The 14,321-nt window shown below is 36.8% G+C and overlaps 1 protein-coding gene across 4 annotated transcripts in view; it reads left to right on the top strand.

Moving 5' to 3' along the window:
• The first annotated feature begins 289 nt into the window (after window positions 1-289).
• The window catches only part of Fam204a (family with sequence similarity 204 member A), a 32,342-nt gene continuing 18,310 nt past the window's right edge, over window positions 290-14,321 (top strand). The window contains exons 1-6 of one of the 4 annotated variants that reach the window (XM_046450399.2): window positions 321-445; window positions 734-884; window positions 6,173-6,414; window positions 6,923-7,010; window positions 7,155-7,185; window positions 7,354-7,453. In XM_046450399.2, the coding sequence (XP_046306355.1) occupies window positions 6,181-6,414; window positions 6,923-7,010; window positions 7,155-7,185; window positions 7,354-7,453 (453 nt within the window). In that variant the 5' untranslated portion in view covers window positions 321-445; window positions 734-884; window positions 6,173-6,180. The other 3 variants (XM_046450398.2, XM_046450400.2, XM_058581330.1) reach the window with 3 other exon arrangements.

Raw genomic sequence — 14,321 nt, 5'->3', positions numbered from 1 at the left:
CAGATCAAGAGGTGCAGAAAGCGAGGGGAAAGAAAAGGGAGGAAGGAAAGAGAGGGAAGGGGAAAGGATGGATGAAAGAAAACGTCCCAGAAGGCACGGAGCATCCGAGACCATTCTCTCTCCAGGAGCGAACTCAGTTTGGTGTCGAAGTCAGCACTTTCCTCACCCAGACCCATCGGCGTAAGGCAGGGAATGCGAGAGAACAAAGCCTTAAAGAACACTCGAGAGAAAGAAAAACGGTGAGAAAAAGGAGGGGGTGGGGAAGAGACGAGAGACGCCAATTGCCTCTTTCAGGCCAACGCAGAGGGAAGCCAAGCGAAGCCGTTGCCATGGCGATCTTGGAGCCAGAACGGCCGCAGCCCATTGGCTGAGGCGCAGGAGCCAATGAGAAGGCGCGATGTTGACGGGGTCTTAAGATGGACGCCGGGCAGCCGCTTCCTGACCGGTGAGTAGGGCTCATCGCTGGGCTGGTTCCTGGCTGGCTCGGGCTCTGCGGCGACGGGTCCGAGAGGGCCGCGGGAGGGCAGCGGAGGAGCCAGGCTCTGCGGCCCGACGGTTCCTTGCCCGGGGCACCTGAAACAGGCCCACGGGAGCCCTGGCGGGGTCATTGCGGCGCCTTCCTCAGCTTGTTAGTGCGTTTCTCGGTCCCAGCCGGGCCAAAGTGAGAAGGGGTGAGGGGGCTTTCGGAGGAGGAGGCAGGCTCCTATTTACACTGCAGTGTCCCGGAAAACAGCGCCAGGTAGTGCGAACGCCGGCAGGCTGGACTTGGGCGCCGGAGCCCGCGGCGGTCAGTTCCATGCCCGGACGGGGTTCTGCCGGCTTGGGGACCTGGCCGTGACACCGCCGTCCGTGAGCCCGCGGAGCTCCGTGCTGTCTCCAACCCTGTAAGTATTTTCGCCGGCGTCGCCTTAAAATGAGCCTCAATGTGACTGGTTCATTGATAATCTTTCCGTGCAAGGTCAAAGGTCTGGGGAAGTGTTTTCCAGGTCCCGACTAAACTCACACCCTCGTTAATTAGCACACGCATACATGCAAAACCCTGTTAAGTAAATAGTTTATCTGGATAAGCGGATTGGCAACTTTAATCTGAACTCAGGCCTATGATTCAGTTGCACTTTCTGTAACTTTTTGAGAAAAGGGAACACATTTATTTTAGAAAAGTTTAAAATACTTGTACATTGAAGTCAATATTACCTGCGTACAAATATTTTAATTAGGCAACTAATTTTAAAACACAGTAACTGATTATTATGTAGTTATTTAACAAGATCTTTCGGATTAGTGGATGATGGTTCATGGCTATTTCACAAGTATGATTAAATTTAGGAAGGATTTAGATTTCTGTGATTATTTCCAATTGAATACAAAATATAGAACATAAGAGCTTTATTTGGTGAGAATGGAATTTAAATTCAGGCTTATTAGACAGTAAACATTCGTTGAGCTGCTCAGCAGTTATGTCTTTTGGGTTTTGATTTTTAAGCAGCTGCCTGGTCTTTCAAGAAATATTAATTTGAATAATATTATTAACTTTTATATTAATTTTAATGATATATTTGAATTATTCTAATCTCTGTGACTTTCACTTATGTGGTTTAGTATAACATTTTATGTAGCTTTTTGTGTTTAAAAACTACAGAAAAATAATTCTTCCTAACCAAATTTTAGCAAGTCTGTATATACAATCATTCTTCACACCTACTCTCAAATCTTTGCCTCTGAGAATATTTTACACCATTCAACTCTGCTCTCTGAAAGTTTATAATTTAAGAGTTCATCATTTTGTAAAATAAGTGGATCTCAATGCATGAGGGAAGTCAGTTTCCTCATCTGTAAAAAGGGCCTGGGTAGTAATTCCTCCTGGAAGAGTTGTGAAGATTAATGGTAAACCAGCACCTGCCACATTGCTTGTATGCCTCTTTCTTTCTGTTCTGTTTTCTGTTTTAACTGGGGTTTCCTTTATTAGCAACCTGAGGTGCAAAGTCTCTCTGAAAGCTTGTAATCTTGGTGGCCAGTTGGCAGATAGAAATCTTATCTACTTGGTTTTAATCAGGATTGGATATGACTGGTTGAGAACGGAGTATTATACCAAGGAGTGAGGAGTGAGTGAGGTGGGCTCTGGGCATTTGTGCCACTTATAATATTAAGATCAGAGGAAAACATTTTAGAGCTGCAAGACATCTCAAAGATCATCTGACCAAACTTCATTTTAAGACTTAAAAATGGGGACCCAGACAAATACAGTGGCCTGCTCAGGACTAGAAATAATTTTCTGACTTTTAAGACAGTGTTTTTGCCCCTATAACCAGTAGTTCTCAATCTTTGCACAGTCTAGAACTTCTTACTATGTTTTGATATCTCTGTGAGTTCTCTATTTCGAAAGATTATGTATATTAAACTATACCCATTCATTGTTTTTCTAATAAAATTCAGCTCAATAGCTATCAGTCAGCATTTCTGGTGAACATGGACTTTGTGATTCCTTACCTAAAGGTGACTGATATCTTGGGTTTTTTAAAATATTGAAAATAACTTAGTGACCCCTTTTACTGTCATGATAAAACTCAGATAAAAAAAACATAGAATGGGAACCACTAAATTCTGCCTGTTCTTGATACATTGTTTTCTGCCCAAGTGTAGTAAATAATATATATGGTTGGTTCTCAAGGGCAAAAGAAAACTCAGCTACTCAAACTAGAGCAATACAGAAATATTATCAGTTCATAGTAAATTGTGTCAGCAAGAATGAGATGTATTTGGCATAGTATACACAGAATGTTTTGTAGAATAATTGTAGATGGCATAAATCTTAACTCCAGATGTATGAAATGTTGAAGATGATATTCAAACCCATTGAGAAAAAGGAGATTCTGATTCTGTTACAGTTTCCTTGGGACCAAAATGATTAAATTTAAAATTATATGGGTTTTGGGCTGAAAACTAAAAGCTTATTAATGAATGCATTGGCTATTAGATGGACCTGGCTACAATGTACATGAAAAAAAAAATTAAATTTCTACTTCTCTGGTACTCCACATCTCTTGAGAATGGCCAAGTGAATTTTCTCAGTTAAAGGGAAATTTGGAATGGTCTGCCTTAAAATAAAGAAATATACTTTGAAAGGCATGGGTAAGAGATACTTTAATGAAGAGAGAGTCATCCTCCAGAACAGCCACAATGGGAATAATAGGAGGCCAGACATGGTGCCAGTTAGAAAATGCATGACTGACATTTGTGTTATGAATAGAAGATGGTGTTTTCAAACATGAGCCCACAGCAGAAGTTACTGAGCAGCCACTTCATATTGGCTGATTTACAGTTAGTTGAGCTGCATCTCACAGAAGCAATTCCCTATTACAGGCTTCATAGTGAGGGGCAACAGTTTTCTGTGTTTATCAGAACATACTTGCTTTTTTTTTTTTATTTTAAAGTCACAGGAAAAGGGCATGCGATGTTAAAGAGTTTAAAGAACTATCTTAAAAACATACCTTTTTTGAATTTTGCCTTATTTTATGGATTTGCAGGTAGATTTGTACTTTTTAAAAAATATTCTTTAGTTGTCAATGGGTCTTTATTTCATTTATTTATATGTGGTGCTGAGAATTGAACCCAGTGCCTCACACACGCTAGGCAAGCGCTCTACCACTGAGCCAGACCTCAGCCCCAGATTTGCATTTTTTTAAAATTGATTTTCTTTAGGTACACTCAGATTATGTTAGGCAAATATCTAACATAATAAATAAATAACTGTGAAGACAGTTCTTAATGCCATATCAGAAGGACCTAGAGTCATAAAAAATGGATAGCTGTTTGAAAATCTGTTGAGGAAAAGCATGTACGCTCCTGCTTACCTGCTACAACAGAGGTTTAGTGGGAGACCTTGCCACTGTTTCTTGGGGAGGCACATACCATTTAAGGTGCCAAGCTGAGTGACACTTGGCTGCTGATCAATAGAAACTTGCCATTTATATAGATATGTTGCTCCATGAGTTTAGGATTCTTGGCTTGTTTTGAATACTTATGTTTTCAAGGTCTGGAGGAGTACCTGGCAGAAGATGAGTATGCAAAAGATTCTGTGGACTAGAAAAGAAACAGTGCTTTCCTAACATAAGCTGTTAAGAAATCTAAATCTGAAATCTCTTACTCTTCTTAAATGGATAGCGAACCTACAGGTTTATTTTATGCCAGGGACAAAAAAGTTTGCTGGAGTTTATTATTGCTTTCCTCCCCTTGCTCCTCAGAGTAGTAGAAATATTTTTATTAATAATATAACAGCTGTTTTCCAATATTGTCATATTTTTGGATGATATCCTTTGTGCTATTAAAGTATCTCAAGAGTACTCAATCCCAGCCTTTAACATCTATAGGCCCTATTAATAGATGGATACAGGTCTTATGGGCCTGCTAAAACAACAACAACAACAAAAAATGTAAATTCTGAATAAAAAATTTAAATTCAATGCTTTGGAAAGACCTATGCAAATGAGGAGCCTTGAAACTTAAGCTCTGTTGTCTTCCTGATAATTTGCCTCTTATTGCTCCATTCAAAAAAACCAGCTGCCATATTTTTTAATTTAAAACTTTCCAATACTGTGTAAATCAGAAATAAACAATTTGCATTCATTGCTAAGTGAATGTACCACAAATATTAGAAACTTCAAAACTATCTTCTGAATCCTTCCATTTATAGAAATGATAAAAATGTAATACATAGCCGCAGAAATAATAATAGCAAAAGGAACTTACTATTTATTAAGCCCCAGAACCTCCTAAATACTATGTTGAGTGGCTTATCTCATTTAATCCTCAGAATAACTTATAAGCAGTATAATTATCCTTGTGTTACAGATAAAGAAACTCATGGTCAGAGATTGTAAATGATTTGCTTGTACCACTAGTGAGTGGTAGAATTAGGAGTCTAGTTGGAGCAGTTAGGTAATAGAGTCCTTCCTCTTAAAAAAACAAGAGTATTTTAGTGAAGATGTTTCAGAAAACCAGAAACTGATGAGTCTGTACTAACCCCCCCCCCCCCACACACACACACACAAATAAGATCTGATTCTTTGGGTCCAAGAGGAGATGCTTTAAAGAAAATTATTGAGATTAATGCCAAATCCCCTGATGTCTTTTTGATTATCTTGCTAGGTTAATGACAATTGACAGAAAACTCAGCAAAACAGATTTCTGCCCTTCTATTTTATTTCTTTTGATTTATAGTAAATTATGAACAGTATAATCAGCTTCTCTATTTTAGACTTAATTTTGAGTGTACCGGTTTTGGCTCAGAACATACGTAAAAATAGTCTGTCATGGAAATGAATGATGAAAATGTACTCAATTATCATGATTTTAGCAAATGATTACAACTCTGATTTTTTTAAGAAATGATGTTTATTAAACTTAGATAATGATTCTCTCTACCAATGGCGTATGTTCTCTCTACGAGTGATTCTCTCTACCAATTAGTAGACAACTAATGCTAAATATTATCCTGAACTTTAACTTTAGTTTTCCAAATATAGTATTGTTACTCAAAAAAGCTGTTATGTTTTGTTAAGCTGTTAGAATTATATTTCATTTATTGTCAGTTTAGCAAGTGCTTTAAAATGGAAAACTGTGGTATCCTTTTTCTATTATACCTTCTTCAAACTGCTTAATCATATTAAATTATCCTTTAAATTATTCTTTCCCTGCTCCTTAATCAGTAATTCCCCTAAAAGTTTTATGCATTCAAACATGGGTGAAACTTCCATCTTTCTTTTACTATAGTTGATCTATATAGTTTGGTATATAATACTTGAATTCTTAAATTTCTCGTAGAATATATGTCATTGGACTTTTCACATTCTTGAGCAATTATTTCTTTCCTGAATTTCATTTTTCAAGATAAAATTATCTATATATTAGCAAATCGAGGTCTTATTTCCTTTAAATGTATGCTGTAACAAACTAGTTTCAACTACTTTTAAAACTTTTCTTTTAACTTACCCAAGTGAAGGTTTTAGTTATTTTAATATGGAAGGTGCATTACATTTTAGATTTTAAAAAAGTTTAGGCCGACTGTTCTCCGACCATTGGTAGACTTCTTAGGCTTCAGGAGTGTCTTTTAAAATGATTTTATAATTGTTTCCATGGCTACTTTTTATTTCTAAATTTATTTTTTTTCTTCTAGAAGAAAAGATGTGGAGTGGACTGCTGCCTCCTGGCCTAAATGAAAGTGATGTTGAGTCAAATTCTGAAGATGAAGCCACACTGGAGAAGTCTGAACTCGACTTACAGGAAAATAAAGAGGATGGGACTAATAGAGACACAGAAATCTCAAGTTTCTCAGCAGATGGACCAAAAACAGAAACAGAGGCCAATATAGATGCATATGAAGAATGCCCTTCTGGAATTCCCTTAAATTTGTGGAATGTAGGTGTTTTCCTAATGTGCTCACCTGAAAGCCTGTGTGTGCACGAGTGTGTTCAGTGTCTCTGCCTGGTCAGTGTGAATGTTATGATGAAGCAGACAGGGAAGGTGGGCTCTGAGTGCTTTTACTGTCCTTTGAGTAATCAGCCATTTAGGTGCTTTTCATTTTTACTTTGTTTTTCATAAAAAGAGGAAGGAATTAACTATTTTGCCTGATGTGGTATATGAGGAGTTTCTAACTTCATTTTAATCTATCTATGAGTTATCAAGCTTTTCAGTCTCAATTATTCAACAGTTTTTATCAAAACAAATGAACTTCAAAACTCAGGTTGTATCTTCAGGGAGTACAGTATCTCAAGAGCTCTGTTTTCATTGAGTTGGCATCTTTATAAATGCCAGAATATAAATATTTTTATTACTTAACACATTTAGATTTTTAAATGCATGTTTTTCTTCAAAATATATTTGTTTCTCAGTATCTTTTTTTTTTCTTATTTTCACTTTCATATAGAAATTTCAAGAATTGCATAAAAAGCATTCTGAACAGAAAATCTCAACCTCAAGATTCAGAGGGAAAAAGAGAAAACGCTCCAGAAAAGGTTTTTTTGTTTTGTTTTTTGATTTATGTTCACATTGTCCATAGTGTCGGTGCTAAATTGTGACTAATTAAATAATTTTTTGAAAACATGATTTTGAAATAATACCAAATACTTAAGTATTAATGCTTTGTAAATTCTTTTCAGATAAATTGAAGAATGAAAAAGAATCTCATAGGTAAGTAGGATTTAAAATAATTATTCTAGGCAGTATTTGTAGAACTTGTCCAAATAGCTCAACTACTAATCTGTGATCTTGATGAAACATAAAATCTAGTAATTGTAGTAACCAATTAAAAAATAGAAAAAATAAAAATGATTAAAAGGACTTTTTGTCTTTTTGTAGTGAACAGCCTTTAAATGAAACCCAATGGAAGGAGCTTACTCAGTACTTTGGAGCCAATGATAGATTTGAACCCCCTGTTAAAAAGAAAAAAGTTGAAAAGGTAAGATCTTTTATTATCTTATGTTAGCTACCAGGATATATTTTTTATTAATCTGTCTAAGGTACTTGTCCATTAGTTCATCCAGTTAAAAAGTGAATGTGCCAGATGAATGGACAAAGAAAATGTGGTATATATACACAGTGGAATATTACTCAGCATTGAAAGAGAATAAAATAATGGCATTTTCAGGTAAATGGATGGAGTTGGAGAACATAATGCTAAGTGAATTAAGCCAATCCCCCCAAAAAAACAAATATCCAATGTTTTCTTTGATATAAGGATGATGATTCATAATGGGGATTGCAGGGGTAGCATGGGAGGAATAGACGAACTTTAGATAGGGCAGGGTGGGGAAGGGAGGGTGAATGGGGATGGGAAAGATGGTGGAATAAGATAGACATAATTACCCTAAGTACATGTATGAAGACACAAATGGTGTGACTTTACTTTGTGTACAACCAGAGACATGAAAAGTTGTGCTCTATATGTACAATATGAATTGAATTACATTCTGCTGTCATAATATAACAGATAAGAATAAATTTTAAAAATGTGTACCTATTTTGTACCAAAAAGACATACATAAACAAGTAGATATAATTATAAAATCATTTTTTAATAAGTGTTAAGAAGGAAAAGAACAGACTATAGTAACAAATATTAAAACAGAGGCCTCACTTTAGCTTTAGAGGTGAGGGAAAGTCCTTTTTTGTGTATTTTTTTGAGGGGAGCGGTACCAGGGATTGAACTCAGGGGCACTCCACTACTGAGCCACATCCCCGGCCCTATTTTTCGTATTTTATTTAGAGACAGGGTCTCACTGAGTTGCTTACTGCCTCACTTTCTGATGAGACTGGCTTTGAACTCAAGGTCCTCCTGCCTCAGCCTCCCAAGCCACTGGGATTATAATCATGCTCCACTGTGCCTGATGGAAAAGCCTTTCTTAGAAGATGCTATTTCAGCAAGACCTGAAGAGTCTGAAAAGATCAAAGAGTGATCATGCAGAGGCAATAATGTGGGTAAAGATCTAGGGAAGGGTCATCAGAGACTGTTAAGTAACTGTAAGAACACCAGCCTGGCTGAAGTGTCATCAGCATGGAGAACAGTGGCCTAAGATAAGATTATAGAGACTGATGGACAGGGATCAAACTGGGTAGGACCTCAGAGAGCATGTCATGAAATGGGTTTTATTTACAGTGCAGTTGAGCCTCCTTAAAGGGTTTTAAGTCAAAAGTGTGATGTGATCTAATTTTAGTTTAAAAAGATTGCCCCAACTCTTATTGGAGAATCAATTATGAGGCAACAGAAGTAGACGAGAACAGAATAGTTCAGAAATTTCTAGGCATGAGGTGATGGTGAATTGAACAAGAATGGTGCTGCTGAGGATGGAGAAAAGTGGGTGGGTATAGTATCTGAGGCATAGTATAGAAGTAGAATTGACAGTGTTTGCCTCTGCATTTCTCGTAAGGTGCTGAAGAATAAGGAGGAAGAGGAAACCATTCAAGGTTTTGCCTTATGCAGCGGTGTGCACAATAATGCTAGTTATGAAGACGAGAAAGTTTGGAGGGGAAAAGATTTATAGTGGAGCCTATTCAGAATTCAGTTTGGAGCATGGATATTAACTGGGAAACAGGAATAGAGTAGGTGACTAAAAAAATGAGATAGAAGGCTTGGAGAAGAGCCTGAGATTGAAGTACACATTTTGAGTTGTCAGTCTATAGAACTTAGTAAAGGCTTGAATGAAAGTAACTCACGTATTCACCTAGGGGGATGTTGGCAGGCTCTAGGAATATGAAAATCAAGTACTGAATGATAGGGAGCTAGTAGTTGAAGCCCAAGTGCAATGTCTCCTGTATATAGTGTAGATAGATGCCTCTTACATGAATCATTGCTGTGTAGGCTACTGTGTGTATTTGGAAACCTTTGCCATTTTGATCAGTTGGTATTTCTTGTGAAAAATCCTCTGGTTTAAATCCATCATTGGGTGGTTTTGTGTCATTGAGAGCACATATATCAAGCAATTGTCAGAACAGAATTTTACATGTGAATTTTTTATTTCAACTTTGTAAAGAATTTTTTATTATCCAAAAATAGTCCCTAGAACACTGGGTAATTGAAACTAAGATTACTTTTTGTTACTGAGCAGTCTTCTTTAACCATGATGCAAAAATGCTAAAATTTCTGGCAAAGAAAGATCACTAGTAGTTTTAAAAGTAAAACTCAGGTTTCATGACCCATTCTTAGTTCCCTGGGTTCACTCTAGAACTGATGGTGACTGTTTGCCAGTGTCATTGCCATGCCTCTGACCCTTGAAATTCTGGAGGACTTGGAGAAGGGGCTATGTAAAGAGGGATGCTCTTGATTGTACCAGATCTATTTTAAAGTGTAAGGGAGGAGAATGGTACTGAGCACTTTGGTCTAAATGCCATCTCTGGCAGATTTGGAGTCCCAGCTGATGATTGGATTGTTCATTAAGAAATAAATGGTTAAATATTGGTTCTACCAGGCATTTTTTTTTGAAGTTTTACTGATGAATGATGTGATTTGCAATTGAAAGTGTTTGTTATGTTTCCTTACAATTATTGATTAGGTTATCTAAATTGTTTTAGTGGAATTAAAGCCACAAAATGAACTTTTTAGGCATTCTTAAAAAATAGAAATTTAGAGATATTTTCTAGAATTTATCTTAGAAATTACATATGAGATTGTACTATCTTAATCCTGGTTAGGTATACTAGCTCTTATTCATCGTCTAGAATTTGTAATTTATGTGAAGTTACTTTAGTATAGGATTCTAAAATTCTTTGTACAAAAATCTTTTAAATAATTCAGTTTCAGGGACTGGTGTTCTATTTCACATTATGCATTAGCTATGTTCTAGAAGAAAATTATAAGTCAAACACCATTTTAAAAATGAGATCTTCTGTTTAAGGGAAATTGCTGTAAATCCTGTTGTAATTACCCGTTGATCTATTTTATAAATCTGGGTTTTCTTAATGCAGACATTCCTCTGTGTGGCAGCTGGCTAAGAAAGTTATGACAGTTTTCTAAACAAGGAAACTGATGCTGGCCAGGATTTTGCCAGCACTTCATATTCTACAAATAAATGCAAACATAAAAGGGAAGGAAGGATTTAGTGAAGCCAAATTATTTCATGTTCTCTTGGGAGTTTCAGTGTAATTGCATGCCAGTAAGTCCATGCTCGTTCTTTGATTTGGGATTGTGGTTTTATGTGTCACCCCCTTTGCTGTGGTGCTGAAGTCTCTGCTGTGAATCCAACAGAGTAAATAAACTTTAGAGAATGTCCACATTGGAAGCACCAAGATAAAAGCTATGAGTAAATGTAAGTTCAGGAGATAGTAGCTGCTGCTCATGAAATCTCTTGAGGATCATGAAAACCTGATGTAGCATGGATGGACCAGCATGGATTTTCAGTCCATTATTTTATTTCTCTGGAGCAGAGGCTGATCTGTCACCGTATCTCAGAGAGTCTTTTAATTTTATATTCACTCAGCCCTCAGTAACGGTAAAGCAAAACAAATTTCTTAATCTTGCATCTATCCCACAGTGTTTTGTTTTTGGAATATTGCCAAGCTGATACTGTTGCTCAGCCTAGAATGTGTGTCTACAGCACTGCTGTCACCTGCTTGCCAGACAATACAAGGAGGCTTGCATTTTTTAAATGCAATCTTCCTAATATCCAAAGCTGTTTCAAAATATTCTTTGTATTAAACACAGCTATAATTGTGTTTCAGACTTGCTAATAATTATGTAATTGTAACATAATTATTTTCAATCTATGTGGGAATTTCTATAGAATAATTTCACTCATCAATTTCATTAAAAATGTCTCAAGTATTCTAGTTGAATCAATTTGATCAGCCAGCAGTCATTATTGAAGTAGTTTTCTATGTGTCTATGGATACTCTTTTAATAATTTTTATAGTAATTGTACAGTGTCTGATGGTTTTTTAAAGGTGTTCGTGAGAGGAAACTCCTATTGTGTAGTAGAGCTTTTTCACACTTTTCCATCCCAGCTCTTATGTGGAACTGCAGTGCATAGATCATATAAAAGCTTGGGTTGCCTCTATTGGGCAGGAGGGAGCAGGAAGGGTGTGGGAGTGTTGTGGTGGTACCAGGAAGCTCCCCTGGTATCAATTACAAAGCATTCTCTCTTGATCCCTGTGTGATCCCTGTGGGGTAGGTAGGCAGGGCCAGTGTTATTCTCCTAATATAGATGAAGAAACTGAAGCACAATATAATTTGCCTACAAAACAAACAAAGCAGAAACTTCTTAGTGAAATGAGTTTAAAACCAAGTCATTTGGTCCCAAATCTAGATTTTTCTGAAATAACAGCTGAATTTAGTTTTTGCTTTTCTTGATTCAACTGATTTAAGTGAATATAATTTAGATATAAAGACAATAAAATCATAAGTATCATTTGTAATTATATGATATATGTTTTATATAAAGGTTGTTCCCCCCCTTGTTTATGGAGAAATTACCTCATTGTTTCTAGATATTTGAGTCCAATCATAATAAAGCATGAAATTCATTTGTTATCATGCTTCAGAAATTAAATGTAGTATCAAAATAAATATCTAGTAAAAAAAAATTCATAGAAATATATTGCGATACAGTTTGACTTAACAACCTTTAATCATACAATAAAAGATATTCTGCAAATGCATATTTGGGCATTTTGGTACCCATAAATTTCTTGTGTGCGTAGCCATACCTTCTTGGCATCTGCAGCAAAACTTTATTAATTAGAGGTTGGTTATTGCCTCATGGGAACCTGTTAGGTATTGCCCTTAGATGAATTTTCCATCTGTGGCCAAATTGCCATTCCTAAGTTGATCTGTCTGTGTTGATATATATATCTTGATCTGAATTTTCATTCTTGCCAAAAGGCAAGGTTAGAAACCCACCAAGCATCACCATTACCAGCAGTGCTCTACTTCTTGTCTGATCTCTGGTGTGGAAGATGCCCTGAACAAGTTAAATAATATAGGTTCCTCTTAGGTCCAGTTTAAGACTTTTTTTAAAAAGCTTTAATGCTGAAATCTTATTTCATGGGACTATTTACTGACTCAAAATTGAATTCTTGGGTCTCTGATTGGATGTGAGTGCTTGAAGAACTATGACAAGGTCTATGGTCATAGAAAGAAAAGCCCTCTCTTTGCATTGTGGTATCTGGATATTTAGATATAGGAGCAACTTAATGAATGAATAGTGATCATTTATATTCTGAAAATGTGGCTAGATTTTTGGGGGGTGGTTACTGGGGATTAAACTCAGGGGCACTCCACCACTGAGCTACATCCCCAGCTCTAAATAAAAGAGAGTTGCTTAGTGCCTCGATTTTGCTGAGGCTGGCTTTGGACTCACAATCCTCCTGTCTTAACCTCCCGAGCCAAAGAGATTTCAGGCGTGGCTAGATATTTTACATGTATCTTCTTTGATTCTGACCATAACCTTTCAGAGAGAGTGGTTTTATTATAGCTCACACAGGTTAGAAACTCACCCAGGATTGCTCAGTTCATAGGTGGAGGAGCTGATATCTGAGCCCAGGTCTCACCTCCTGACCTGTGCTCTTTGTAAACTACTGTGAACTTAGAGTCTTAAGAAGATATTTTACAGGTGAATGTATTTTTTATTAATATAAACATTTTGAATGTATTTGGAATGTTGCTGTATTATTACACAAACAGAAAACTTGGGCGTCCACGTGGAACTAGAAATTTTTTAAGGAGTAATTATATTTTGCTTTAATAAATTAATCAGACAAAAGGAAAGGAAGAAACAGTTTTATCTAGCAAAACTTGGTTGAAATTAAGAAAAATCAAAAACAAAAACTTAAAGGAACTAAAAGGAACAAGCAAGGCAGTTTAAGAATGGATTCCTAACCAGGTTGCTGAGGTGAAAGATTGGAGCAAACCTGGGTTTGTTGATTGATTGGGTGAATTCTGAGTTGAGGTGTCAGATTACCTAGAATTTGTGATGTAAGGATGATTGAATTTGATATTGATGTTTTGTTTCATCTATCTAAGTGGCATTTGAGGAGATAATTAATATTCTGCCAGGAAGGAGAAGCTGTCAACATTTTTAAAATGACTTTATTTCCATTCTAAGTTAAATAATAAATATGAAGTTCTAGATGCAGGTAAACTAAACTCCTGGAGCCCAAGATGGGCATATTTCACATGTCCTCAGGGAATATATATTTTAATAGCTAGATAGATTTTTGTATAAACAAATGTTATAACATGTGACTCCCCCACACCTTATTTTAATCATAGGGGCATTATTACTTGAGTATTACTATTGCAAAATTCTCTTGGGGCCGTCTCAAAGCAGTGGCCATCTCAAAGCATGTCCCCAGCATGGGTGGGTCCTGCAGTATGGATGCAAAGTTTTGATTACTTCACTGTGAATATTCTGTCAGTGAGTGAGTGCCTCTTACATGGGAGGAACTGGCTGGATTTGGGGACATACCAAGCCAGTGACACACAGAGTTTGTCCTTACTGAGCATAGAGCCCAAGAAAGGAAGACAGCATGTGAGATGAGTACGTGCTGAAGGGAGGAGGTGCATCCGCAGCAGAGTGATGAGCCTGCTGGCGGGGTACAGGGACAGGACTGAAGACTCAGAAGTTATGTAGGGCCATAGAAAAGGTAACATTTGATGTAAGATTGAAAGAATGTTCAAAGGGAAGCACATCAGAGGCATGAGAACATTGATCAAATGGTAAATGTGGCCATAGATTAGGAAGCATAGCATTACCAAAGATGGGCTGAGAAAACTTAAGTCATCCAGACAAAGTTGTGTTAGTCATGAAGTTCATTTGCATTCTGACACAAGTTCC

This window comes from Marmota monax, unplaced genomic scaffold (genome assembly GCF_021218885.2).
Source record: "Marmota monax isolate L192 unplaced genomic scaffold, Marmota_monax_Labrador192_F-V1.1 WCK01_AAM20220418_F8-fsc00004, whole genome shotgun sequence".
NCBI classification, from domain to species: Eukaryota; Metazoa; Chordata; class Mammalia; order Rodentia; family Sciuridae; genus Marmota; species Marmota monax.
The sequence above is the reverse complement of the archived record's forward strand: the minus strand, read 5'-3'. Positions and strand labels throughout refer to the sequence as shown.